Genomic DNA, 25,587 nt, shown 5'->3' with positions numbered 1-25,587 from the left:
TCCTACAGCATGTTCTTGTCCTTGAAAGCAGCTCGAGCCTCAAATGGCAAGACACTGTTCTTATAGGGTTATCCTTTAGTTTTTCCTTTCTAATTCTTGCCGTTCATGTAAATCTCCAAGGCCCTATTTTTGTTTCCATCCTTTGCATCCAATTTACTGTCTCCGTTTCTCTGACTTTCTTCTTGATGACTTCCGGTTGTCTATTCAGACTTTCAATTACCCTGTACTTGGTGGCCAACTTTCTTCACCTCTTCCTCCATTTCGTACCCATACTTTTGAAATACAGAAAGTTGTGCAATTTAGCTGCGAAATTGGCTTTGTTCACAACTAATTTTGCTATGCACTTCTCTAACTTCGAAAGAAACCCACCCCTTGTCACCTTGTGCTGCCTCGATTGTCCTTTTAGTGTGGGTCCCCAAGGCCAACCAAGTAACTGACTTTTGGTTAACATGCAGCCCCGACAAGATCCGATTTTAAGCATAGATAGGCACTTGCGAACCGGCAGCTTTCGTATAGCGCCACCAAGGCAGATGGTGGAAGTTTTTCAGTAATTTCACAATATTTAGAGAACCTTACATAATTTTACGCAGCACCATTTCAACTTTCGTACGCTGAAAAACATTCACTCGACACTCGGATAGACTCCATAAAATTCAAGGCCCTCGGCCGAAGTGGTCACTATACTTATTTCACGCTTCTTGTTAATTGACTGAGGAAGAAGTTAGTGCCCCATGTCCACCAAAAACATATTTCTTTTACATGCTGAAACCACGATTTGGTTTAGAGGCACGCCGTAGTGGGGGACTTCGGGTTAATATTGATTACCCGGGGTCCTTTAACGCACATTAGAATTTATGTACAAAGGTGTTATTGCATTTCGCTTCCATCGAAACACAGCCGCCGCGGCCGCCATCGAACCCACGACCTCGATATCTACAGCGCAACGCCACAGCGACTCGGCTACGAGCCCAATGTCCACTCGACATTATACGCGCAAAGAAGCGTCCTTCGAGAAGCGCCTCACCGCGGCTACGAATGGCCGAGGAGGCGCTTTTAACCACAATGAGTACTTAAGCCGAGAGTCGGCGCTGCTTCTACAGCCGACTTCCACTTCCTCTGGCCCGTTCTCCAGCTCGCTGAAATCACTCACATTGGGAAGCACCAGCAGGCAGTCGGAGAGGAGCGGCTCGTCCAGCTCGAGGTTGGCCGACCCGAGCGCCGGTGCGTCGCCCACGATCCGCTCCAGGGATGACTGCAGGGACAGCGGACGAAGGTCCAGTAGCAACGTTAACCGAGAATTGGCGGGACAGTTTCTTAAGGCAATCTAGGCAGGTCGCAGAGGTCCGGCAGTGTGAAGAGCGCTAGAACGACATGTCGGGCACTTTCCTGCGAGGAATTCCGCGCGCGTCTTGCCGTCCCCAAGTGCTGGACGCGCCGTTTAAAGGGTCGCTAAACTGAAACAGCAACTCAGTTTCGACTTATAAAGTGTTGTTTCAAAACTTCATCTTTGCTAATTCCGCGGACGTGCTTTCATTATTACAGGATAAAATGAAAGCACAACTATCATTTTACGAATTTCGCGCCGGAACCCCGGCGCCAGTACGTCGGTCTCACAAACGCTGGGTCTAACGACACCGATTTCAAAATATGTTTTCGTGCTTGGGCCGGTACGGATCAGTAAAAGTTCTTATGACTTGCTAAATGCAGTCTTTGTCTCTTTCTGAATGCAATGAAGTTCACCTCTGCCGATAAAAAATTCGCTAGACCCGAGCAGACGGCGTCAGAATCTATGACGTCACCGCACCATCGACGTTATCGTGACGTCGAGACAGAGCAATATTTTCTGACGTCGTGTAGCAACACGGCTCCTGTACGACGACATACGTCACTGCTAAAGAAAATAAACAATGCAGCGCGCGATCTGCCATGGGCTCACGAGTCGCAGCTCCAGCGATTGCAAGAGCGGAGCGAGCCACTGTATCACGACGCCATAACGCAGTCACCTCCTGGGTACCGAAACCAAAACTAGTTCGTAGTAACAAATAGTACGATAAATTATTTACGCCGCTCATGACGCTTGCCAGTATTTCGCTTTAGGATTTGCAGGGTTTGTGCTTTCATTTACTGCTACAAAAATATCAAAAATCGCAAATGTTACCTGACAAAGTTATACCCTAAACGAGGTCGAATTTCTTGATATTGTACAGGACATTGGAAGGAGCAGCAGCACGCAATTCGAAAAAAAAAGAAAGCGCGGGACCGTGCCTTTCTGCCGCTGTGGCCCTCACAGTCTTGACGGCTGCAGACGCCACGGAAGGCCAGGTTGTGCGGCAGCGCCAAGTCCGTGACCGAGGGGAACCAGCTCGCCAGCTTGCACACGCTGTCCCTGCGCATGTGGAGAGCACTCTGCGAAACCTGACTTATGTTCACGCCATGCTAGAATAAACGGAGGGTACTGCAAGATGTAGCGCAATTTTAAAAGTGTTACACCCTTAGGGGCGTTTCCTCTCCCCAAACAACACGCATCGTGTGGAGTTCCTTTCTTTAGCGCTGTGGGCGCGATGCTTTCACGTCAGAAACGCTGGTCATGGTGATAAACACGTGCTGTTTATGACCTGAAGGTAGCGAGAACGCCGCGTTAAGTGAATGCATGCAGGTTAGATGGCGATTATTGCTTGGAAAGAAAATTAAGCCCTTAAGTGTGCAAATCTTTCTTGGGGTGTACTGACGTTTCTTTTGCACCCAAGGGTGAACGTGCCCTTATCGGTAAGTCCAGAACTTAGACTTGACACCCTTTCCATAAGTTCCCGTATTCCCCTTTCCGATGGAGCACTGGCATTGTGCTCCATTGCATGACAAATTCAAAAACTCTCACGTGACTCCTCTTTTCAGGAGTCATCGCCCTACTCGATCACGTAGTGCCATTCCGCTAGCGCCCAGCAGCGAAGTTTTACATGTGGAGAGCGTAAGTACTCTCATTTGAATATTCTTCTGGGTAGTTCGCGTACACTTCAATCGAGCACTGACATGGCACTTGCGTGCAATAGCGAAGGCACTCCAATATGGGAGCGTAAGCACTCTAAAAATGGAGTCAAATAAAGACCTACGAAGCTTAGGATTTAAAAAAACACTTCAAAATTCAGTGAAAATAGCAAAAATTGTTGATTAATTTTGTTGACAGTTTACTAAGGCGTTTCACAATTTGTTCTGTAGGAATGCTGTACACACGTACTTCGCTCTACATAGCCGCACTAACAATGATGAGCGCCGCAGACAAGGATATATTTTTATGAAATTTACGATAAAATATTAGCGTGACAGCTGTCGAAGATTTGGCTGGCGTCATACGGTGGTTCTTGATTAAAACACGTTCGCGGGCTAGTTGTTTAGAATCCGTGATAGAGTGTATAAGCGCGACTGAACGAGTGCGTAGAAAGAAACAGACACCGAGAAATGAGACAGAGAAAGAGACAGAGAAATGAGACTCCGTCTGCATTCTAGTCGTCTCCGCTGTAAAATGCGTCAATAGAGAGTTTTAGTGCGTCCGGTATTCCGGCAAGCGCCGGCGGTTTGCCGGATGGGCGAGGGCACAAACGTGAGCGACCGGATTGGTGGCCATACCTGGTGTCGCAAAGCTCGACCATACAAACACAGAGCCAGGCATATTCTTCTACGCGGCTGGCGTGAACTTTCAGCAGGGACGTAATCGCAATCATGGTTACGCCGCTACTGAAAATTTGCACCAGGAACAAAGTACAATATACTTAATGTGAGGGTAAATGCCTCAGGGCATAAAGCGCTATGAGGTGCGAGCGGATAAGGATGATTAAATGAATGAAAAAAGATTTGCGGACCTAATGAAGTCCAAGAAAGATCGATAATGTGGTCCCTGCGTCCACGCAGTATAATCATCCCTAGGATTATGCGGCGAAAGTCCCGCTGCTGCGAGGTGCCGGAGCCTCGTCGGTTTCAATGCCGGGCAAACCCACAGCAGGTGGTGGACGTCGGCTTCAGCATTTCGTGACTTGCAGACTGGACAACCAGGGCGAGGATATAACTGGCGAGAGTACGGCCACTTACGAATCACGGCAGGATTGAGGGCAACCCAGACCCGGATCCTTCGAAGCGCAACCTCCTCTGCACGGGTAAGACCACGGGGGAGGTTTACCGCACACGGAGGTATGACAGCATGTGTGCTGCGCCGGAGGTGCTCCTTTTTTGTTAAAAGAAGGGTGGCATCATCTAGGTGAAGGATCTGAGGCAGTACCGATGTAGAGGTCGCTAGACGGGTCGCCGAATCCGCACTGCTTTGGAAGCTCAGAAGGTCGCGTGCGATCCACTCGATAGATACTGGCTGCGGGATGCGTGCTGCCAGAAGATGGATCTGTCGACATATTTCAGGGCTGCGACTAACGCGTCGCAGAAGCCGCGTCACCTGGAGGGCATCAGTGTGGATGACAATACGGGCCGTGGGGACCATGGGAAATGCGGCCACAGAGCACAATGCTTCTCTTATACAGCAATGAGCTCAGCACAAAAGGAGGAAGGAGGTTCTTGCATTTGAAACTGGGACGTCTTATTAAGGGCAGGTGCGCAAGGGCAATAAAGTGCAGTGGTCGTTTCACAGTCCTGAATGCTCGCATCAACGTAAAGCACGATGCAGCCAAGCGGCAGGTGGGCGTCTTGAGCTATAATTCGGTCACGAAGCGACGCCGCCGTGTGAATTGATGTCGGGCGACGTATATCAATTGGCTTGTTATCGCTCAGCTGTACAAAACTCCAGGGAGGAAGAACTGGCGACGGTGGTGGTAGCAGGGAGTACGAGAAAGTGTAAGCCCTGGGAGCACACGTTGCGTGTCAAAGGCTGGCCTTAAGCCTGCGAGCATCATGTCGCTGCTGCACCAGCTCATCTAGTGTGTTCAGCTGTGAATTCTCTTGAGGGCCACGATCGGGGTGATGCGGGGAAGGCAAGTGATGACCCTCATTGCCACCCGATTAACAGTTTCAGGGCGATCCCATTGTGCCCTCGTTTAATGCTGGAATTGGGCTTGATAAACAAGGCGTGGTTGCACTACCGCCTTCACCAACTGTCGCGCAACGTATGAGCGGGCGCCGCCCGTATTAGGAGCAATGCGCCTAATCAGACCTAAAGTCTAAATCGCCTGCTTTTTAGCGCTGAAGACCTAAGCAGTTCTAGTTCCCGACTCGTGGACCGTCAGACCCAGAATTTTTATAGTTGAACATTGTTGAAGTGGGTTGCCGGATAGATGAAGACGAATGGGTGTTGCAGAGGGTTTACGCCGGCAGCAGCGATTGGCGACTGACATTTAAGCAGATTTGCTGACGGAAAGCTGAAGGCCGACCGAAGAAGCGTAAGTTGACCTAATATCTAAAGGTACTTGGTTACTGAAATATTAGCTTTGCGTTCTCTTAGTTGAGCTCTGCGCCATGTGGCCGCACCACTTTTGCTGCTCGCGTTTACGCCCCCGCCCATACGGCAATCCGCCCAAGTTGCGCACGTTTGCTGGAATACCAGACACGCTAAAACTCTGATCTCAACAGCTGCCATCTACATTTACATGGACGAGACAAGAGCGCGTCGAGTCAGAAGTAGGACTCGGACAGCCGGACGCGACAGCGTTTATGGAAGCTTGTTTACCTAAAAGGGTCGAACGCTGCGGCAGCCCGGGTCGATGAGAGAGAATATAGCGTGCGTCCCGCTCCTAGCTGCTGGCTGTACGCCGTCAACCCGACCCGCATGCGTTCACGTGCGCGCTGCATGTGTGTCCGGATGCGTCAACAAACCCCGCGCAGACGACCTGGCGCTGACCGACTCGACGCTCGCTCCGCCCGACAAGTTAGCGTTCGCGAAAACGCTACGTGATCACGGCAGGCAAATCTAAGCCTGACGGGCTAACTCGACTCGTTTTAATGCGAAAACATTATGTGCCCCCTTAGGCGGAAATCCGTCGGCGTGACCGGAAGATGGTACCAGAAATGGCCGGCGGCGCAAGGAGTAAAAACACGTAAAAAATGCTTGCACTGACGTCATATTTCTCAGGGACGTTCTTGTAAACAAAATTAATGGCTTTGAAAAGCTGCGGGCTCTGGTCAAGCCGCTTGCCTCTAAAGCGACATTTACCCGCAGTCTCCTCTATCACTGATCGAAATAAAGAAATTATTATTATTATGCTCCGAGTGGAAATCGAGCCCGGGCTTCACGCTTCCCCGATGTCATGGTAGCTCCACGCTTCTGTCCGACTAAAGGCGTGCCTATAGTGCGTGCGTAATCGCACACATCACGTCACAGCCATCTGGCTGACTAAAGGTGTGGCCTAGTGCGTGCGCCACTGGGCACGTGACGGTGCAGCCGATGGGGAAGAGGTGGCGCCACGTCATGGCTGTATAAAATGTGCGTGTTCATGACGTTCCGAGGTCTGCGAACGGTATAACGCTTTCTCATTCCCGCGCGAAGGCAGTCTTAAGTGTCTATGCCGAATTTAAACCACGTGATTTACGTTGATACTGACGGCACCAACCTGTTGTGAATGATGCACAGGGAGCGCGCTGCCGCCAGAACCGTCATTGCAGCGCGACGGTAAGGCTTTGACGAAGAGAACGCCGCGCAGCCGGCGAACAGGGCCCTCGAAACGCCAAGGTTCGCCAAGGCCTCCTTGCGAGCCACCAAGGTCTTCGGGTCGGTGAACACGCGCCTGAGGTCCGGCGTCACGATACAGCCATCCGGTACTCCGGTACGCCCACGTTTCAACGGAACGTTCAGGCACAAGACGACGGTGTCCACAGCCGAGAGGAGTGTGTCGAGGTCGTCCAGGTAGTCATCAGGGAAGCCAGGATCATCAACCGATTTCTCATCTTCTTTGTCCTCGGGTCTGCACTCCAACGTGTCGCAGGCGGAGGCAGGCTTCCTGCGTCTTGGCATGTCTCCTGCACGGTGTACAAAAGGCAACTCAAGATTTTGGTCAACAGTAATCCAGCAAGGGATGTCTGAGGCTGTGATAACTGATGTCGCAAGCTGGAGCCAATCTTTCGACAGGGGACTTTTGTCTTCGCCAGGGAAGCAATTGATTTCTCCTGACGAAGGATACAACTCCCTTTGTCACAACGTTGGCTCCAGCCTTAGGCCTCGTTTGTTCGACCATTCATGTCACCATCATCCAGTGAACTTCTGTCTCGTTTGGAAGTCGACATTTTGAATGAACTGTGAGCTTAACGTTCCAAAATTGCACGGTGGGTTACGCGGGACACAATAGCCGAGGGCTTCAGATTAATGTTCACCACCTGGGGTTTGCTTAAAGTGCACCCAACGCATGGTACACGAGCGTTCTTGTATTTCGCCCCCATCGGCAGGTGGCTGTCGCGATCAGGATGTAACCTGCCATCTCCTCCTCAGCAAATGAACGCCATAGCCACTAAGCTATCGATCGCGCTTGGTTCAAGATCTTGAATTGGGCTCATTTGGGTCCTGTTCAAGGGCTGCGCCTACACTGAGTGCTACAGCGATGTTTCTCGTGGCGAAACGCACCACTTGTAGCCCTGGCGCACGCGGTCACACGTAACTAGCACACCGAAGAAAAAGACAGCGGAAGCGAAGTACCGACCAGCCGCGTCCATAGCTTCGCTAGTTTCAACGAAGGCATCGTGCAATATTCAAAGGCAGTAGAGCGGAACATCAAGGAAGAAAATCCGCTCAAAGGAAGCCTCAATTGACAATGTTGAGCCAGCCATCATCGAGTTCGGCTGGCTGAACATGTAATCCCGTTATCTGAGAGCATTCGTGAAAGAAGCACACGGCAGGTAGCTTCTTCGTGTAGAACGGAATGTGTGCGGCGTTAATGTGTTCTTACCGTGTCTGCCCGTTGGAATACTGAAAACTAGGAAAATATGTACATACTCTGGCAAGAAATTAACACTACTGTACAAGCCCATATTGAGAAAAAAATACGCTGAGCGGCTAGCGGAGCAGGCGAACTACCGCCCATCTAACAGAACCTACTAAGACCTCGTCATTCAGGAGCAGCTCCGCTGAGGCTCTGAAATCCGGGAGGGAAAGATGAACAAATAGAATAGCGTCATGAAACGCTGATTTGCGAAGGTTGATGCAAGACGTCATCCACCGACCTTGTTTCCTCGTGCGCTCATGAAACACATACTGGATGATTTCCTAGTTTAGTATCGAGAGCTGCGCATATCACCCGCTCGGGGCTATACGGCGCGGGCAGACACAAAGAAAGTGTGCGAATGTTTCGTCACACATGCAAGCCTCACATACAGGGCTGCCAGCCATTCCGATCGGGAAGGCGCAGGAGTTCATAAACGCAACGACGACAGTCACACACGGTACAACATGGCTTGTTCACGTCACGGCAATTCAGGCGGTATACATAAATGTATTAAGTCGGTGCTAAGAAAGTAGCTCCATGCAGAAGACTACATGTCTGTTGATGAAGTTCCTTGATGTCGAAAAGCGTACATGACGCACTTTGAGAACGCTGCCTGGTACCGTTGCTACTGCTGGAATATGCACGCGGTGTATTTCGTTTCTGTTTCTTTCTCGCTACATATATACTAATTGATCTTTTCCCCCGCGCAGGGTAGCCAACCAGAACTGCCTATATGGTTATCCTACCTGTCTTTCCATTTATCCTTCCTCTCTCGTTCATAAAGCACAACTTATTTTCGGCGAGATAATTTATCCCGATGATGACCTTTAACAGCAGAACTCTGTCGAGTGAGGCTAGCTTAGCAGGATACATTGAGGAACTATCAGACGTTGTTTGGGATATTATCGGCCTTAGTGAGATTAGAAGAACTGGTGAGGCTTATACATTGCTAACTAAGGGCCATGCTACACTCTGCTATGCTCTGCTATGCTACACTCTGCCATGCTATGCTCTGCTACACAGGCCTTCCTGATAAGAAGCAATATGGGGCACGATCCCTAATTCATAAGGAAATAGCGGGCAACATTGACGAATTCTACAGCATTAATGAGAGGGTAGCAGTAGTCGTAATCAAACTTAATAAGAGGCATAAAGGCAGTGCAAGCCTACGCTCCAACATCCAGTCACGAAGATGAGGAAGTAGATCAGTTTTATGAAGATGTTGAATTAGCGATTAGAAAAGTGGAAACTCGGTATACAGTAGTAATGGGTGACTTCAATGCAAAAGTGGGGGGAAAGCAGGTGGGTGAGCAGGCAATTTGCAAATACGGCGTCAATTCTAGAAACGCTAAAGGAGATGGATGAAAAACTTTATTTGGTCCTGACGCTAAAGGAGAGATGCTGGTAGAATTCGCAGAAAGGAATAAGCTGAGAATAATGAACACTTTCTTCGGGAAACGTAGCAACAGAAAATGGACCTGGAAAAGCCCTAACGGTGAAACAAGAAATGAAATTGATTTCATACTTTCTGCCGATCCCAGCATAATGCAGTATGTAGAAGTGATAGGTAGGGTACAATGCAGTGATCATAGGTTAGTGTAGGCTAGGATTCACCTCAATTCGAACAGAAAAAGAGTAAAATTGGTCAAGAAGAAGCAGGTCAACCTAGAGGCAGTAAAGGTAAAAGCAGACAAATTCAGGCTGGTACTTACCAATAAATATGCAGCCTTAGAACAGAGAGAAGAAGATGACATAGAGATAATGAAGAAAACCTGTAACTAGGCTGGCTTCAGAGGCAGCAATTGAAGTGGGAGGCAAGACACCAAGGGAACCAGTAGGCAAGCTCTCCCAAGTAACAAAGGACCTAATAAAGAAACGACAAAAAATGAAAGGGTCCAATTTAAAAGATAAGATAGAATTCGCAGAACTGTCAAAACTGATGAACAAGACGAAAATAAGTGATATTCGAAATTATAACGTGAGAAAGACTGAAGAAGCCGTAAAAATTGGAGGCAGCCTGAATTCAATGAGAAGGAAACATGCCATTGGACAAACCAAGATGTAGGCACTGAAAGATAAGCAGGGTAATATCACCAGCCATCTCGAAGGTATAATAAAAGCAGCGGAAGAATTCTATACTGACCTGTACAGTACCCAGAAGGATCCGGAGTGCTGCATTCAAAACAATAATGAACAGTGTACAGAAACTTCTCCTATAACTAGAGATGAGGTCAGAAGGGCCTTGCAAGACATGAAACTGGGAAAAGTGGCAGGAGAATATGGAATAACAGTCAATTTAATCAAAAATGGAGGAGACATAATGCTAGAAAAACTGGCGGCTCTCTATACAAAGTGTATATCGACTGCAAGGGTCCCAGAAAACTGGAAGAATGAAAACATTACACTAATCCACAACATGGGAGACATTAAATAACTGAAAAATTATAGGCCCATTAGCTTAATCCCAGTATTATATAAAATATTCACCAAAATAATCTACAATAGAATAAGGGTAACACTGGACTTTGGTCAACCAAGGGAACAGGCTGGCTTCAGGAAGGGTTACTCCACAATGGATCACATACATGTCATTAATCAGGTTATCGAGAAGTCCGCAGAATGCAATAAGCCTCCCTACATGACTTTCATAGATTACGAAAAAGCATTTGATTCAGTAGAGATACAAGCTGTCACATAGGCACTGCGCAATCAATGAGTACAGACCGATTACGTAAATACCCTGGAAAATACCTACAGAGATTCCACAGCCACCTTAATTCTACACAAGAAAATCAGGAAGATACCTATAAAGAAAGGAGTTAGACAAGGAGACACAATCTCTCCAATGCTATTCACTGCATGCTTGGAAGAAGTATTCAAGCTATTAAACTGGGAAGGTTTAGGAGTAAGGATCGGCGGCGAATACCTAAGCAACCTTCGGTTTGCCGATGACATTGTTCTATTCAGCAACACTGCAGACGAGTTACAACATATGATTGAAGACCTTAACAGAGAGAGTTTAAGAATGGGGTTGAAGATTAATATTCAAAACACAAAGATAATAATGAATAGCCAGGCAAAGGAACAATAGTTCAGGATCGCAAGTCATCCTCTAGAGTCTGTGAAGGAGTACGTCTACCTAGGTCAACTAATCACAGGGAACCCTGACTATGAGAAGGAAATTCGCAGAAGAATGAAAATGGGTTGGATCGCGTACGGCAGACTTCGTGAGCTCCTGACTGGAAGCTTACTGTTATCATTGAAATGGAAGGCATACAATCATTGCGTTTTACCTGTACTGACATATGGGGCTGAGACTTGGAGATTGACAAGGAAGCTTGAGAACAAGTTGAGGACCGCGCAAAAAGATATGGAACGAAGAATGCTAGGCATAACGTTAACAGAAAGAGAGCGGTTTGGATCAAAGAGCAAACGGGTATATACGATATTCTAATTAACATTAAGAGAAAGAAATGGCGCTAGGCAGGTCATGTAATGCGCAGATTAGATAACTGCTGGACCATTAGGGTGACAGAATGGGTATCAAGGGAAGAGCAGTAGAGGACGGCAGAAGACTAGGTGGTGCGGCGAAATTAGGAAATTTGCGAGTGCTAGTTGGAATCGGTTGGCGCAGGACAGGGATAATTGGAGATCGCAGGGAGAAGCTTTCGTCCTGCAGTGGACATAAAATAGGCTGATTATTATTATTATTATTATTATTATTATTATTATTATTATTATTATTATTATTATTATTATTATACATCCCGACGGCTCAGCTAATACTGCATTCACACGCCTGCTTTCAGTAGCTACTGAAAGAAAAAAGGTATTGAGATCCTCGGGCCTAATTGGCGCCTTCATGCGAATTCGCGGAAGGGAGCAAACGGGGCTCGCGGATTTTCACGACCTTTGATTTCAATGATGACTGAATCCGACCACGTGAGTGCGGTATTACTCTAACATTCACCAAATATGATACGGACACGTGACCTTGATGTGCACAGATCACTACGATGGCGCTACGAGTCAAATCCACCTTCTTTCCCCTGTTAAAGGGCCCCTCACCAGGCCTCATTGCAAATTTTCTTTGCTCGCCGGGACCTGTAAAACGCCGTCAAAGGAGCGTTCCACCGAAACTTCTCAAATTGGTCCACTGTTGGAGTCGATAGAAATTAACTGTCATGTTTTCGTGCCGTCATGAAGCATGCGTCACTATGGGAGACTCTCCGCCTTTGCCTCTAGTAGTGTTCACAAGAGGTATTCGTTCCCTGCCTTCTCTCGTACGGGAGCCAAAGGACGTACTGTGGAGTCGAGCCCCACCTCCTTATTTTTTCGTTCTTTTCCTTTTCTTGCGGCACAGCGCTTTCCTCGTTGGATCATTAGTCATGGTGAGTGACGAAGCGCGCACTACGAAGAAATGTGTGTGTGTGTGGCCGTCACTCCCTGGCTGGAAACAGGCTTTCTCGATAGGGAAGGCGCGCGGCGTTTGACTTGAAACTGCTGCTGTTTTCGTAACACTTTGCAGACACGGTCGTCAGCGCATCATGTAAGCGCCGGGTTTGTTTGTTTAAAATGGCCTATAACATGGTGAAGGACCCTTTAACAGCACGATCACAGTTCACCCCGTGCGTCCCCTCTCCCCCTAGCACCCCCGATTCTGCACGAAGTGCTGTGTTATGGCGGTGCAAGCCTCTGCTTGAAGCCATGCCTCAATATACCAGCATTCACCGGACCGCGTAACGAAATGGCATGCCACTGAAATGAGCGACGAAGCGTCTGCAATTGTCATGAAGTAACAGAGTTGCGCTGACTAAACGCAATGGCGGGACGTGTCAACAGATTCGGCACCCTAAACAAGAGTTACGGGCTGGTCGCTTCTCCTCTTGAAGCAAGATGTGACCGAGCGCTTCTGTCCGCCCCTCTTACAAGTCTTCCGTCCAACGGTGCGCTGTATTTAGTTTAGATTCCCCTCCTCCTAATAAAGATATAGCACTTACCTCCAGCGAGGGACCTGCCAAGGAAATATGTAAAGCATTTTATCGGTGCGGTATCCATCTCTTCTTATTTTTCTTCTTCACATTACGATGACGATGATCACGAGCCTTCAAAACATGGCAAGTACCCACATGGCCGGGAGATGGGCAAATAATCACGTTGTGTGCACTGGTAATAAATACAAGAATGAATCCACAAAACTAGAAACGTGGACCTTGGAGCAATACGCTATTGTGTAACTGAGAGGTCAGGCCCGATGAACAGATGATTACAATTAAAATAAAGATCACTTTACAAATGTAAACATAAAAGAATTTCGAAGAATCACGAAGAATTATAATAGGGATAGTAAAGAAAGTAGGAATTAACATTGCAAAATAACCTTTGCTGCTTGAATGAAATCGCACACGAACACATCCCCGACGAGGCTCCAAGGGAGAGCAAGGCCTAAGTATTCAAAGCGCCATCGGTGAAAGCCGATGGCGCTTTGGAACGGGCGGAACGGGTGCCTAAGATCTGCACTCTAAAGAGAGGGTGGGTGGGGGTTAGCTTACTCCAGCTAGTATGTTCACAGCACGAGCTGGTTCACAGACACTAATTGACGTTGAGGCACCGGAGTTCACCTGCTCCCTCCTTCAGAGTTCGTCACTCTGCACTATTGCCGAGTCACAAGCCACCATTGTGCCAGTCTGTCGTTCGTTACACGCCGCACGGCATTGGACACCACCGCACCCCCGTTCCCGCGCTCCGTTCTCGCCCCCAAATTCCAGTGCTACAGCGGTAGTGTGGCGCCCTCCGTGTGTCGTGGGCACAGACCCGCACATTGGAGGACGAGGTATTCCAGGTTTTCTTCCTCCAGGCCAGATATCCGTCATATGGAGTCAACTGATGCGTCGAAACAGCGACGACATACAAGCCCCATGCGCAGTGCTCCTGCTCGTGATTCAAAGAGCAGCACGCGGTCACCGCTGCTATCGTACACCTCCTCCATTTTAATGTATGTCAGTCTTGTAAGTGCGGTAGACCACCAAGGTAGATTTTGCCACCATTGCGTTCCGCCACCTCATGGCTCTCTCCTCAGACACTTATGTGCTTAAGGCCAGTGTTCACTTTAACTCCCAGTCTTTGCACACCGGTTTCGCAAGAAACCCGAATTTCCGGCGCAAAAATTGCACTTGCTTGCAACACTGGGTTTGTCTGCCTGTTATGCCCATGTGTCTGAACAGACGCCTGGGCCATCGTATGTCGTCAACGAGGTGCAAACGTTCTTCGGAAGAGAGCTTGCTCCTTGCTTCACTCACCTCACGTACGTGGACCAACCCAGGTCGCCTTGAACGGCCCCGATAGCAACGCGCCCATGACAGCCAGGAGCGCGTTGCTCTGAGGCAAACAATTGAATTTGCAAATGTCAGGCCATGGATATGCACAGATTTCCACATGTCGCGGACAAGCAGGAAGCGGTTGCACCCCGACAGGTTTTCCTACGTAGCACCTTTACTGCTCTCTGTGATCGCTTGCGTAAGTTCTCCTCGTGAGTCACCAGCAGGTCACTTAATGTGCTGAACACCACACCAAGGTACCAGTATTCAGTGGCCCATTGTACCCGTCCACCTCCTGGCAGGGGTATGTCGGCACTGGGCTGTGGGCCTGAAAGTCGAAATACGGCAGGCTTTTGGCGTTAAAGCCGAGGTCAAGGTGGTGTAGCCATGTCGCAGACACCGTGACCAGCTGCTGAAGGCCATTTGCTAGCAGGACTATATCGTCAGCGTAAACCAAGCCAAGCAGCTTTCAAGTCACCGGGTCTCCTTCGCACATGTGTTTGCAGGAAAAGCCGACCCCCAGCTTGTTCGAGCGGTCGCTCCAGTCGGGAAACATACGTACAGCATATATAGCGTTGGTGACCTTTGGACCACTCTGCCCGCACCCCCGCATCACGATTACTTGTTGGAACTGTGCTAACATGCAACGACAGTGTTGTTTTTCTACAACCGGATTAACAGACTAATCCATGCTTTTGGCATTCGAATGTCGGCGATGAGATCGACGGAAAACCACCGGCGTTTGTAGCTTGGAGCGTGCGTCTACTGTTCTTTCCGCCCACGACGCGGTATATGCACACCGCTCCTCACCAGGAACGCCAGTGTTCGTGCGCACAACTCCAGCAGCAAAGGCAGAACGCTGCCCGTGTGTGAAGTGATTTTCGAAAAGGAGACGGAAGAGATGAGTGCTGTGCCGTAACTGTCTCTCACATGAGGACACCTCAACAGCACTGCACGGGGAAGGGGGAATGGGGAGAAAAAGAGGAAGGAGAGAAAGACAGGAGGAACATGGCAAGGGCAAAAAAAAAAAACAGGAGAATCAGAATGCTGCCCTGGCTCCGCTGCGTAGCCGATTGAACGGATCGAAAGGTGCGTCCACTCGGCTTCGACGTTTTTCGCAGCCAAACACACTGTGCGTCTCTGGAGGCATAACTGAGCACGTGCGGGCCATGCATGCACCGTCAACATCGTGTCAGCACGACGGCGCGAGTGCCACAGTATGAATTCTATATAGCAATATTTTCGGTTCTGAGAACAGCACATGCCCTGTCAGATCGCTACGTCTTTGTTCTTGTGTGGTCGAGCACAACCAGCTAGTAAGCTGAAAGAGCCCTTTTCCCGCAAAGAAAAACAAGAAACCCAACTTAGCCGCGTCGACCTCTATACCACAGTGATACATACGTCACTGTGACCACAACTCGTACGCATTAAAGCTTCACTTTGCTTAGGCAAATAGATTCAACTTTCCCAGGGATCTTACGTAACCAAATTTTGTTTTTTATCTGCCCAGGATTTCTTGTTTAAAATCTTGGAAGTGTGTCGCTACTGTGCGAGGCTATACGGTACTGTTGCGTGATGCTGCGCGAAACACGGAAGACGCCGCCGCCGCTAGCGCTCTTTTGCGCAGCGCTCAGCACTCCGTGCGTTCGGCGCGCCCTTATCTCCTACACTCCAGCGTAGCTGCAGTTTCCTGTCACGCTTCCGCGCATGGCTCTCGATCACCAAGAAGGCTCTGGCGTGCAGGGCCATGTCATTTGTACCGCCTAGCCGCTATTGTTCGCCTTTTCTTGGTAAAAGCTGTTAAAGGCACGTCAGCCAATTTTCGTGACATTCGTCAAAGGCATCACTCTCATGGTTATCGTCATCATTATCATGCTCCCCAAGCACAAGTCGCTTGAAAACTCCTGTCAGTCACCATGCTGTATTTGTCGTTGTGTAGTAATTGTCGCGTAGAGAGAGCACAAAATTAAGAAATGACAGAAAGCTCGGCCTGAAGTTGATTCCTCCGAAGCCTATACCAATCTGCGCCGCGGTATATGGCGACAACTATACGATATGAGTAGCCAATGTGTAATCGTCGTATACTGGTTGACAGGTAGCCGTCGTGTAGTTGTAGCGAGTAGTCGTGGCGTAGTGGTCAACGTGTAGACAGAGGAGAAATTTAAGAAGTGGCAGTGGTCGACTTGAGGTTGACCCCTGTGACCAGCTTCTCTGCGTAATGGGAAGAACTACACGATGCTAGCCAACGTGTATAGTCGTCGTATGATGGTTGACGTGTAGTCGTCGTATAGTCGTTTTCTAGCCGTTGTCGGCACCGCTACCAGCTGTTTTGGGTGACGCTTGAAGAGCCACTATTAAGGACTATATTAACGACGAACAACACTACCCGCAACACCACGAGAACCATTCTCCCGACGACCCTTTCCCAATGTACGGCCAGAAAATGTTGGGACGGGTGTTCCCGACAAGCAGCGGCTACTGCCCAAAAATAAGGCAGCACCCTGTTGCTCCAAAGAAGGGCATGTTCAAAGAATTGCTCGGCGACTCTTCCATGTCCCAAATGAAACGTTCTTCTTTCATTGCTCTATATAGTAGCTTGTTCTTTTTCCTTCCGGGGTTGAAAGAGTAGGCACCTTTACAGCACGTGAAACGATGTCCTTAAATGCAGATGTTTCTGCAGGGAAGCCCGAGGGTGGAAAATGTTTCCGGTCTCAGTAGTAACATCCGTTAGTCTATTTTTAATGCTGCTTGGCGCATTCATTCATTTTGGTGGCGCAGCTCCCTACAATTGCAGTTTCTTTCTGTTCTTATTATGAGTGCTACATGATCACTGTGCGCTATCTTGTCTTTACTATATTGAATGTGAACGATCTTATCTGTACAATGAGCTTTATTGTCTTATATGCGCAAAACGCGTGCACTACGTTTCCTGATATTACGTTTATACGAAAGTGAGATAGACTTATGTCCTGTATTGCCACTCCTGTTTCCGGGGGTCAACAGTATCAATAAATAAATAAACACAAATACAGCATTCTAAAGCTCGCTGCCCTAAAGTGTGTAGAGGAGCCGACTTAGGCAATTTAGCAGGCGAGTGTCCTCACAAACGTTTGCGAGTTCTGAGCGCAAGAAGCAGGGCGGAAGAAAATTTAAAACGCGCATTGTACTTCTATAAACCACACCACAGAGAACCGCTTATATATATTGCGGCTAGCGACATGAAATCGCTTGTTGTGTTAAGGATGAATTTTCACCCCATACTTTAATTGTTTCTCCGTTGTCTCAGCCCAGTCAAGCCCACCTATCACTGTAGCATAATTTACACCCTCAAAGTGAATAAGGTTGTAAATCGGTCCATAACTCACGGCCTTCCAAGTTTAGGTGTAAACTTACACCTAAAAGGGTGTAAGGGTGCCAGTTACGGACCGATTTACACCTTTATTCGCTTTCAAGGGTGTACACACAGTGCAAAGCGTCATTCTGGCCACATTCCTGGTAGCGATCTGGTACTGAGAGCACACCGGCATTCACTTCAAAATTTCTTCGGCAGATAAAGAGACATCCTCTTCAGCTAGATTTTAATTGAAAAGGCCTGACATCATTTGCTCGACAAACCACAGCGCTCCATAACGTAATGTACAAAGTTGACTCTTCAATTAACTTGGCACATTTCGAAGTTGCGGAACTAAAGCGGATCAGTGGTCGCAGCCCGTACAGAACAATCCAGTATAAGTTACACCACGACCGGCTTTATTACTAGTTACACACATGATAGCGACAAAATCAGCAAAACAATCCGGTTCGCTTTTCTTTTCTTAGTCAGTCACAGAAAGTGATCTAAATGGCGCTTGACGGAGTCTTCCACGTATAATAGATCATATGCAGCATCAGCGGAGAACCACGATGGCTCTGTGATACCGCGCTATGTCATCAGGAGTACATTCACCGAACGCCACAAAATTCATTGGCTGAGGCCGTACTCTCACACAAAGAAACGTCCATGGCTTCCTCGGCAATCTGTGCAATTCGCAAGGGCATAAAAGCATCGACAAATAAAAAATGTAATGTTTAATCCATGGAACTAAGTTACTGGCTAGTCACGCGCTGTTATTAAAATAAGCTAAGTCTCACCTGCGCTGTTTGCCAACTGTAGGTATATTTGTTTCAGAGTGCGCGTTAAAAAAAAGAATATTTTGTAAACAGTCTGTAATATACTGCGCATCCCTAGAATGCACGGGGTCTTATAGGGCTCGTGGTTTCTGCCAGACCATCCCGTCAATACATATAGGGAGCCTTCGCTCAAGCGCTGTTTAGGGAGGTGACATCACCAAAAGTGTTGTCGCTTTCTTTGCGAAGCATCCCGGATTTTTTTCTTTTTTACCACCCTGCTGTTGTTCTGCCGCATAGCTTATATTTAATTTTTTTTCTTTAAATACTGAATTACGTCCACGGTGGTGGGACCGAATCGCGGTCCCCCAGCACAATAGACCGATGCTCTTACCGCTAGGCCACAATTGCTCTCTTTCTCTCTCTCTCTCATGGTAATTATTACAAATATAAAACATACATGCGTAAGTTGTTCACAAAGCGCCCAGAACAGTCATAGCCGCGTCCACAGGGATAAAATCAAACACTCCACGCCACCACTATTACGGTAAGTTCTCCAATCGCAAGCACGTTTCTATTGTGCCAACGCCAACTATAGCTCTCTGGCATAGTTGCCAGAGAGCTATATTATGTTGTTGCTATTGTTATTGCTAGTATGTTGTTGTTGCTATAGTTATTGTATGTTGCCGAGCACGGGCGCGCGAGAGCCCACGCGCAAGCGCCAATTTCCTCTACACGCCAAAAGACGCAGGAATGAAATGGGCAGACTTGCAGCAGCTGACGTGAATTATAATACGCAATTCACGCTGTGAACCTGCACACGCCTTCGATATGCATGACAATCATTTCTTCTTCTTCTTCTATGCGAACGCATAAATTTGTTTCGTTACAGTTGTATGCCGCACGAAACGCTGAAGCCAACAAATTCAGGAGCATGACGCAACGCCCTTCGATACTATATTGAAGGACTGTAGTGTTACCTCCCGTCAAGAACGTGAAGTGCGTTAAGCCCTGTGTATTTTTTAAATATTTTTTTACTCTCGCACTAGCAGGTTAAATAAATGTGCTTTTCGAAGTGTTCTATATAGAACGGTGTCCTCATCGGTCTTTTTAACTATATGTAGGGCGTAGGGCGTAGGGCTCGCATATATCATGGGCTCGCATGAGCTGTATTTTTCCCCAATGGCTGGGCACGAAGCACACTCAAAGAATGGCATTACTTGCACGGTACCAACCATCGCGCGCACCGTATAGCTTCCCTCGGTCATAGTCTGGGTAGGGTGGCTATAGTCGGACACAACTCAAATCTGCAGTGAAGCCCCGCCCACGCCCTCATAACCACCAGCCACTGTTCCTCCGCTAGAGTGCAAATAGTTCGTACTTCAAAGTTTCCCTGTTACCTAAATAAGGCGCTAACAACAAAAATAAAATCATAAGCGAGTAATTTAGTACGTTTTCATTCGTCTATTATAGAGGAACGGTGAAAGCCTAATTGTTTATTCAAGTGAAATAAAACGCTTGCTTGGCTGCAACTATTTATTGTCAAGTTTCACTTAAGTTGACAGTGAAGTTTCATGGGTAAAACGGGCCAGCAGTGAAATGAACTGTACCGCGGACTTTTGAAGAGTGAAATGCTCAGACTCCATACACTTTGTCCAGGTCTGCTGCACACATCATCGCTTCCGCCGATGAAGACTTCATGAACGGCAGACGCTCTGGATAGGGTGACTTCTAGCCACCATACTCCGGAGTTACCAAGTACGATGACGAGACAGTACGATGCCATTGTGAGAAGGTCGCATGACGACTTTGTTTGCGTCTCTGATTGGCTGGAGGAGTAACCTCACAACCCCGCGAGGTCCGTGTGCCTTGGTTGCCAACTGCTGTTTTTTTTTTTTTAAGTTGTATACTACCAGTCTAAGTGGCCTCTTGGCCTCAGAGACTCTCAAAATCGCTAAATTTAGCGGAATGTTCCGCCCAGCATCTTAGTGGGCGGTGGCATGTGCCCTTTCAAAGGCTGACACCACCTTAAAACAACAGCGTTAGTAAGCGTGAGTAATGAAGGTTCCCTATAAGTGGTGCAACTGCAAACGCCACCTAGAAACTACTTCATGCGAAAATGATGTACCGGGCCTAAAGTTTAGGACGTCGTTTTTAGCTGCAACTCCCAATTTAGGCGCCTATCCCGAATGACGACTTCAAAATGATAGAGCATGGAAGAATGCAAAACCTTCGTCTACATAAGAGAATATGAACGTTGGCGAGTACCCTCGCTGTGACGTCACTGTTTCGTACGTACACCCACAAGCGGGCGTGTTTGAACAAAGGAATGATGGTCATGTTAATGCGGACACAAGCGGGCTTGCGTTTAAAGATATGTGAAAAGTACGCTTCGATATCTCGCACGAATAAAGGTTGGGAGAATAAAGACCAAGTTAATCCTTAATAATATGCACCGCAAATGTCAGGTTTTCATTTTGGTACAACTGTAAAAACGAAGATCCGTTAGAACTTCGGCAGATCGTCTGCAATGGCACTCGCAAAGAATTCGAAAATATGACTGCCTTAAATTAGCAATACACACCGCTTGTTTTATCCTGTTGGTAGACCGCGTCTATTTCGAGAATTGTTGGAGATGAGCTTCAGACCGTCTTGTTTTTCGAAGTGGCGTTGTCGAAGCACTTGCTCAGCCGCCCGCGCACAAGGTCAATATCAGCTTCACATGAACTAACTAGCACAAATCATACGAAGTACACGTCATGAGAAGGATGCAACACTGAAACACACACACACGCACGCGCGCGCACACGCATTCGTTTGATGCTAGCAGACGATGCAAGCGCAGCCCTTGTGCAGCATTTGTTTGAGAAGTTTCGGATTCACAGCGGGCCGGATGTTTGTATTCTGCTACCTGCCCCGCCTGCCAGCCCAACGTTTTTAAACACGCCAGCCCAGGTGCCAGCTCAAACGAGTTCAAGTTACAACACTACAGACACGAGAGCAGCGACAACCCGGGTCAATACAGAACGCACGCGAGAGCACCGACAACTTGAGAGGAAGCTCTATCTCGGGAGCTCCTACCCACAAACGCCGAGAGGAAGCTCTATCTCGGGAGCTCCTACCCACAAACGCCGAAACAGGGGAAATCGTTTTGTGAGGCGACCGCTGAACTAATCTGGATGACGCTTGTAGAATTCAAGAGAAGCTATACTATGCAAGAACTACTGCAAGCAAACTTTCTATTTAGGTCGTCAGTACCCTTAAATAATTCTCATAAAATGTGGAAACTTCGGGAAAAAAGTAAGGTAAGTAAGTAAGTAATTATCAACGGTGCCCAGACGCTTGTCACTATCGTTTCCATGGATTAGAGCTCTAGAACCTTAATTTAAACAACAAAGGAATTATTAGTCGAAAGTATCATGTTGAAGCCCTTCAAGGGGAAGCTTTAGCTATGGGCAAACTACAATTTTTCTATTCGAATACATACATGTGAAACTCATGTTTTATATAAGCAACCGCTGAACCATTTTAATTATGCTTGATATGTAGCTAACAGGGTTAAATTCTGTCGACAAGTATACTCGCGGACAACTTTCTGTGGCTATGAAGGAAAACTACGGAGGAAAAGCACACACAAGTGAGAGCGCTTCTGGAAAGAGTCCCGCGTTTCAACCCACGTTAGGTTAGGCTAGGCTAGGGAAGAGAAAACATAATCACCTTGATAGCAACAGTCAAATAAGAGAGAACACACCACTGAGAGTGAAAATATTCTTATTTTGCGGTTTTTCCCTTCCGCATCTGGGAAAACGCGAAACCGTCGCACGTGGAAGCTGCGTCGATTCAGCTTCTGTTCCGAGCAAGCAAAAGCACTGTCAACGCTGCCGGACTACTTGGCGCAGTGAGACATGTGCAGCAGCCACGCACCCGTAGCTTTCCCTTCATAGCCACAGAAAGTTGTAGGCAAGTATACAGAAGCAAAATTTTGACTAGAGCTTCAACCGTTTTAATGAAAGAAATATATTCTTTCTTTAATACGGTTAAGACATAAACTTATTAAGAAAGAAGGCAATAGCCTTCATGTGTAAGAGGCGGCGTTGGTGAGGTCCTGTTCTCAATAAATTCAGGAAAGCTCCTTACCCTCCTTCAAAAAATGAAGGGTAAGCGGAAAACCAAGCCGCTAGTGGAGGAAAGGCCGCAGGTTGTTTCGTGCATGCATAAAGTGGCCCACAATTTAAAGAAAGTGGCCAGCAGGTACCAAGTACGGATACCCTTTTCGGCATCGCGGAAGCTTGCTGGCCTGTGCCCACGCATCTCAGACTCGCAGACGCTGACCCTTCGTGGCAAAAGCCACAAAAGGCCGTATGTGACTTGAGCGGTCAGTGTGGTGTACGAAATTCCACCTAATTGCGGCGGGGTGTATATCGGTCAGACAGGCCGTTGCATCAACGATAGGACAAAGGAACACGAGCTGTCTGTCAAGAATAAGATCAGTGCATATTTACCCATGCACTGCGATTCCCGCACGTGTGAGCTAGATCTTTTCCATATCCACATGCTTGGTAAAAGCAAATATTCCTTGGCACGGCAATTAATGGAGGCTTATTTCATCAACATGAAGCATGACGTCTGTGTCAGCAATGCGTCTGTGGCTTTACGGAGCACTGTATGATTGGATAACGATGCAAACTGAGTATTGTGTGCAAACGTACGCGCGCTCATGGCCACCTCCTCCCATAAATGTGACTCCGTGCGCGTTCAATAAACTAGATGCAAGTTAGGCTCTTTCCTGTCCTACAGCTTCTTTGCGCCCTTGGTTGCGTCTTTGCGGAAAAAGAAAGACATCGAAGCAAGAAATATCCTCTAGAGACTCAACGACAACTCAGTGAGGTCATCGCTTTTCAAGTAGGTTCTTACTAACTACTGGTATGTTACCAATGTAGTCAAGTATAGCTGGTGCTTATATTGATGCAATGTTCGGCAGGTAGCTGCGCGTTCCATGGGATACTCGAGTTTTAATGGGCGCGGTGCGCTTAAGATTCCCAGGTGGTCGAAATCAATGCGAAGACTTCCATTACAGCATCCCTCGTACCACTGTCTTACTTTCGAGACGGTAAGCAGTTCGAAAAATCGACCGCAAATATCTTTGAACTCCCGCCTTTTCCAGAGTTCCCAACATCCTGCCTTACACCACCTATACGTAGGGCCAATTTCCTTTTGCTTTATTCCAGGACGAAGTTTTAGAAGCAACGTCAGAAAGTATTTTGCAATAACGTTTGTAGCGCGACAGTTGCATCAAAGCTCTGTAACGTGTCCTCACCGGTTCTTCTGTTGCCGAGCGAGTCCTGTCGTTCTGATGAAACCACTGAAACCGCCTACTGCTGATGTGCGAGTCATAACACTTTTGACACAACGGACTGCATACCCTATCCTATCAGCCATTCGTTGTTGTTGTGCTTCTCCATTGCGCCTACGAAAAAAAAAAAGGAGCGTATACAATCAGTCGCGAAATTCGCTGGTAATAAACCATTACCGAGAAGAAGTCACGTACACTACCGGCACATGATGCAAACGAACTCCGACAGAACGGCATCTCTACAAACTTATTTACCTTTTATTGAACTGTCTCCCATAAATACCGAGAAAAGCATACCGCTAATTAGGAATTTTTTACATCAGTCCCTCGCTAATGCACATATGTACACATCGAAGGGTGCAGAGCATATACTGCTGTCAGCTGTCGGCGTTGCAGTTTCCCCAATCACCTCCTGTCAAACAGAACCGGCGTTTCTCTTAGAGATCTGATATCAATAGTAGCACATCGTCCCAACATCACACAGCTCTTGTGCATCGTCGAAGTGCTCGAAGTTCGAGTGTAAGAATTTCTGAAAGCTGGACTTGAGTTAGTGGCAGCGATATACCACAAACGCCTACGTCTGGACGCTGCGCGAAAGACTTCCGAGACGCGTTTTGTGGACGCTTCGCAGGTCACCCAGCTAAAGGTTAAAACAAGCACGAAATAAACGCAAAAAAACTCACAATTTCACGCTGTGTTGAATGTCCAGCTTGAGAAACGCGCTACCAGCAGACACCAAGGACTAAAGTCCTTGTATTGGATTTGGATTACGCTTCCACATCGGTGCGCATACCTAACTGCGGTTTCGATTTCGGTATCATAATTTGGGCAGGGTTTGTGGACAGTTGACGCTTCCTTACGCATGGAAGAGTTTTGATATCAACCTGACTTATCAACCTATGATTCATGGTCACAGCTTCTAAACTTTTCCACCAGAGGTAACTTAATTGGGAAGAAAAAGTGTTCACTTGAGGAAATTGTAATATACGGCGTACCTGTGATGCGTGTTTCGGCGCCCAAGAAACATAGCATTTCAAGTAAACATTTTTTTCCAGAAACTCTCGGGCCGGTATAACGTAAGGCCTCCTTTTGCTCGATTCTATGGCTTTCTGATCCAACGCTTACAACCACAGATGCCGCTGATCGCGCGGGCGGAGCGCGAAGTAGATAATTCGAATACTGCTCAGCTCTTCCCTTACGCGCTTGTTGCATTCACGAAGGTTATGGTCAAACGATTGGTCAATGTTGATATGGCGCTGTTTCACGCAAACATGATAGCACTTTCAATGCTGGCCTCAGCTGAGCAGCAGCTGGGATCAGCTGCGTGCTCGTTTTTGTGTTTTCAGCTGACAGTGGCACGTAGCCGAGAACAATGAAATCGTGCTGCGAATCTGGCCAGAGGGCGTGGGCGAATGGGAATATTATGTTAAAATTGTTATCGTTGAAGCTGATAGAAAAGCGGCCGAAAGGTTTAGTGCAAATTGCAGCATTCCCTTTTAAAGCGAAGCTTACTTTGTCTCTTCCTTCGACTTTCCCACTGCTGCTGCTGTCGCGCACATCGCGTCGGGGGGTGCTTCAGAGCGTGTATATAGATGACAGGCGCGAGTGAGAGAGGAAAGGCGACGGGAGAAACTCGTTTTCACCCCACCGTGTCGAATATATACAATGCCCCCTGGAGCTCCCTGGCCGTCGCCACATTAGCCGCTTGACAGCTGGTTATCCGCGACTCCGCTCATAAGCATTGGGGAAACTGCAGCGCTTCCCTTTCTAACGTGCGAGGCCAGAGGGGACGCAGAACTGTAAAGAGAAGGAGAGGGATAGGAGAAGAGGCAGTTCCCATATAAAAGAGGAGGGGAGGTGACGTGAGAAGGCAAGGAAATCCCACTACTACAAATAAACTGAGCCTGTC

At 47.7% G+C, this 25,587-nt stretch overlaps 1 protein-coding gene across 5 annotated transcripts in view; it reads right to left on the bottom strand.

Moving 5' to 3' along the window:
• LOC135917921 (uncharacterized) overlaps positions 1 to 24,517 on the bottom strand; it is a 31,582-nt gene extending 7,065 nt beyond the window's left edge. Inside the window, exons 1-4 of one of the 5 annotated variants that reach the window (XM_065451545.2) lie at positions 24,362 to 24,517; positions 6,540 to 6,945; positions 2,266 to 2,386; positions 1,151 to 1,252 (exon numbers count right to left, since the gene is read on the bottom strand). In XM_065451545.2, the coding sequence (XP_065307617.2) occupies positions 1,151 to 1,252; positions 2,266 to 2,386; positions 6,540 to 6,940 (624 nt within the window). In that variant the 5' untranslated portion in view covers positions 6,941 to 6,945; positions 24,362 to 24,517. The other 4 variants (XM_065451549.2, XM_065451548.2, XM_065451546.2 and 1 more) reach the window with 4 other exon arrangements.
• Positions 24,518 to 25,587: the final 1,070 nt, after the last annotated feature.

This window comes from Dermacentor albipictus, chromosome 10 (assembly GCF_038994185.2).
Source record: "Dermacentor albipictus isolate Rhodes 1998 colony chromosome 10, USDA_Dalb.pri_finalv2, whole genome shotgun sequence".
Taxonomy (NCBI): Eukaryota; Metazoa; Arthropoda; class Arachnida; order Ixodida; family Ixodidae; genus Dermacentor; species Dermacentor albipictus.
This window is presented reverse-complemented; position numbering and strand designations above follow the sequence as displayed.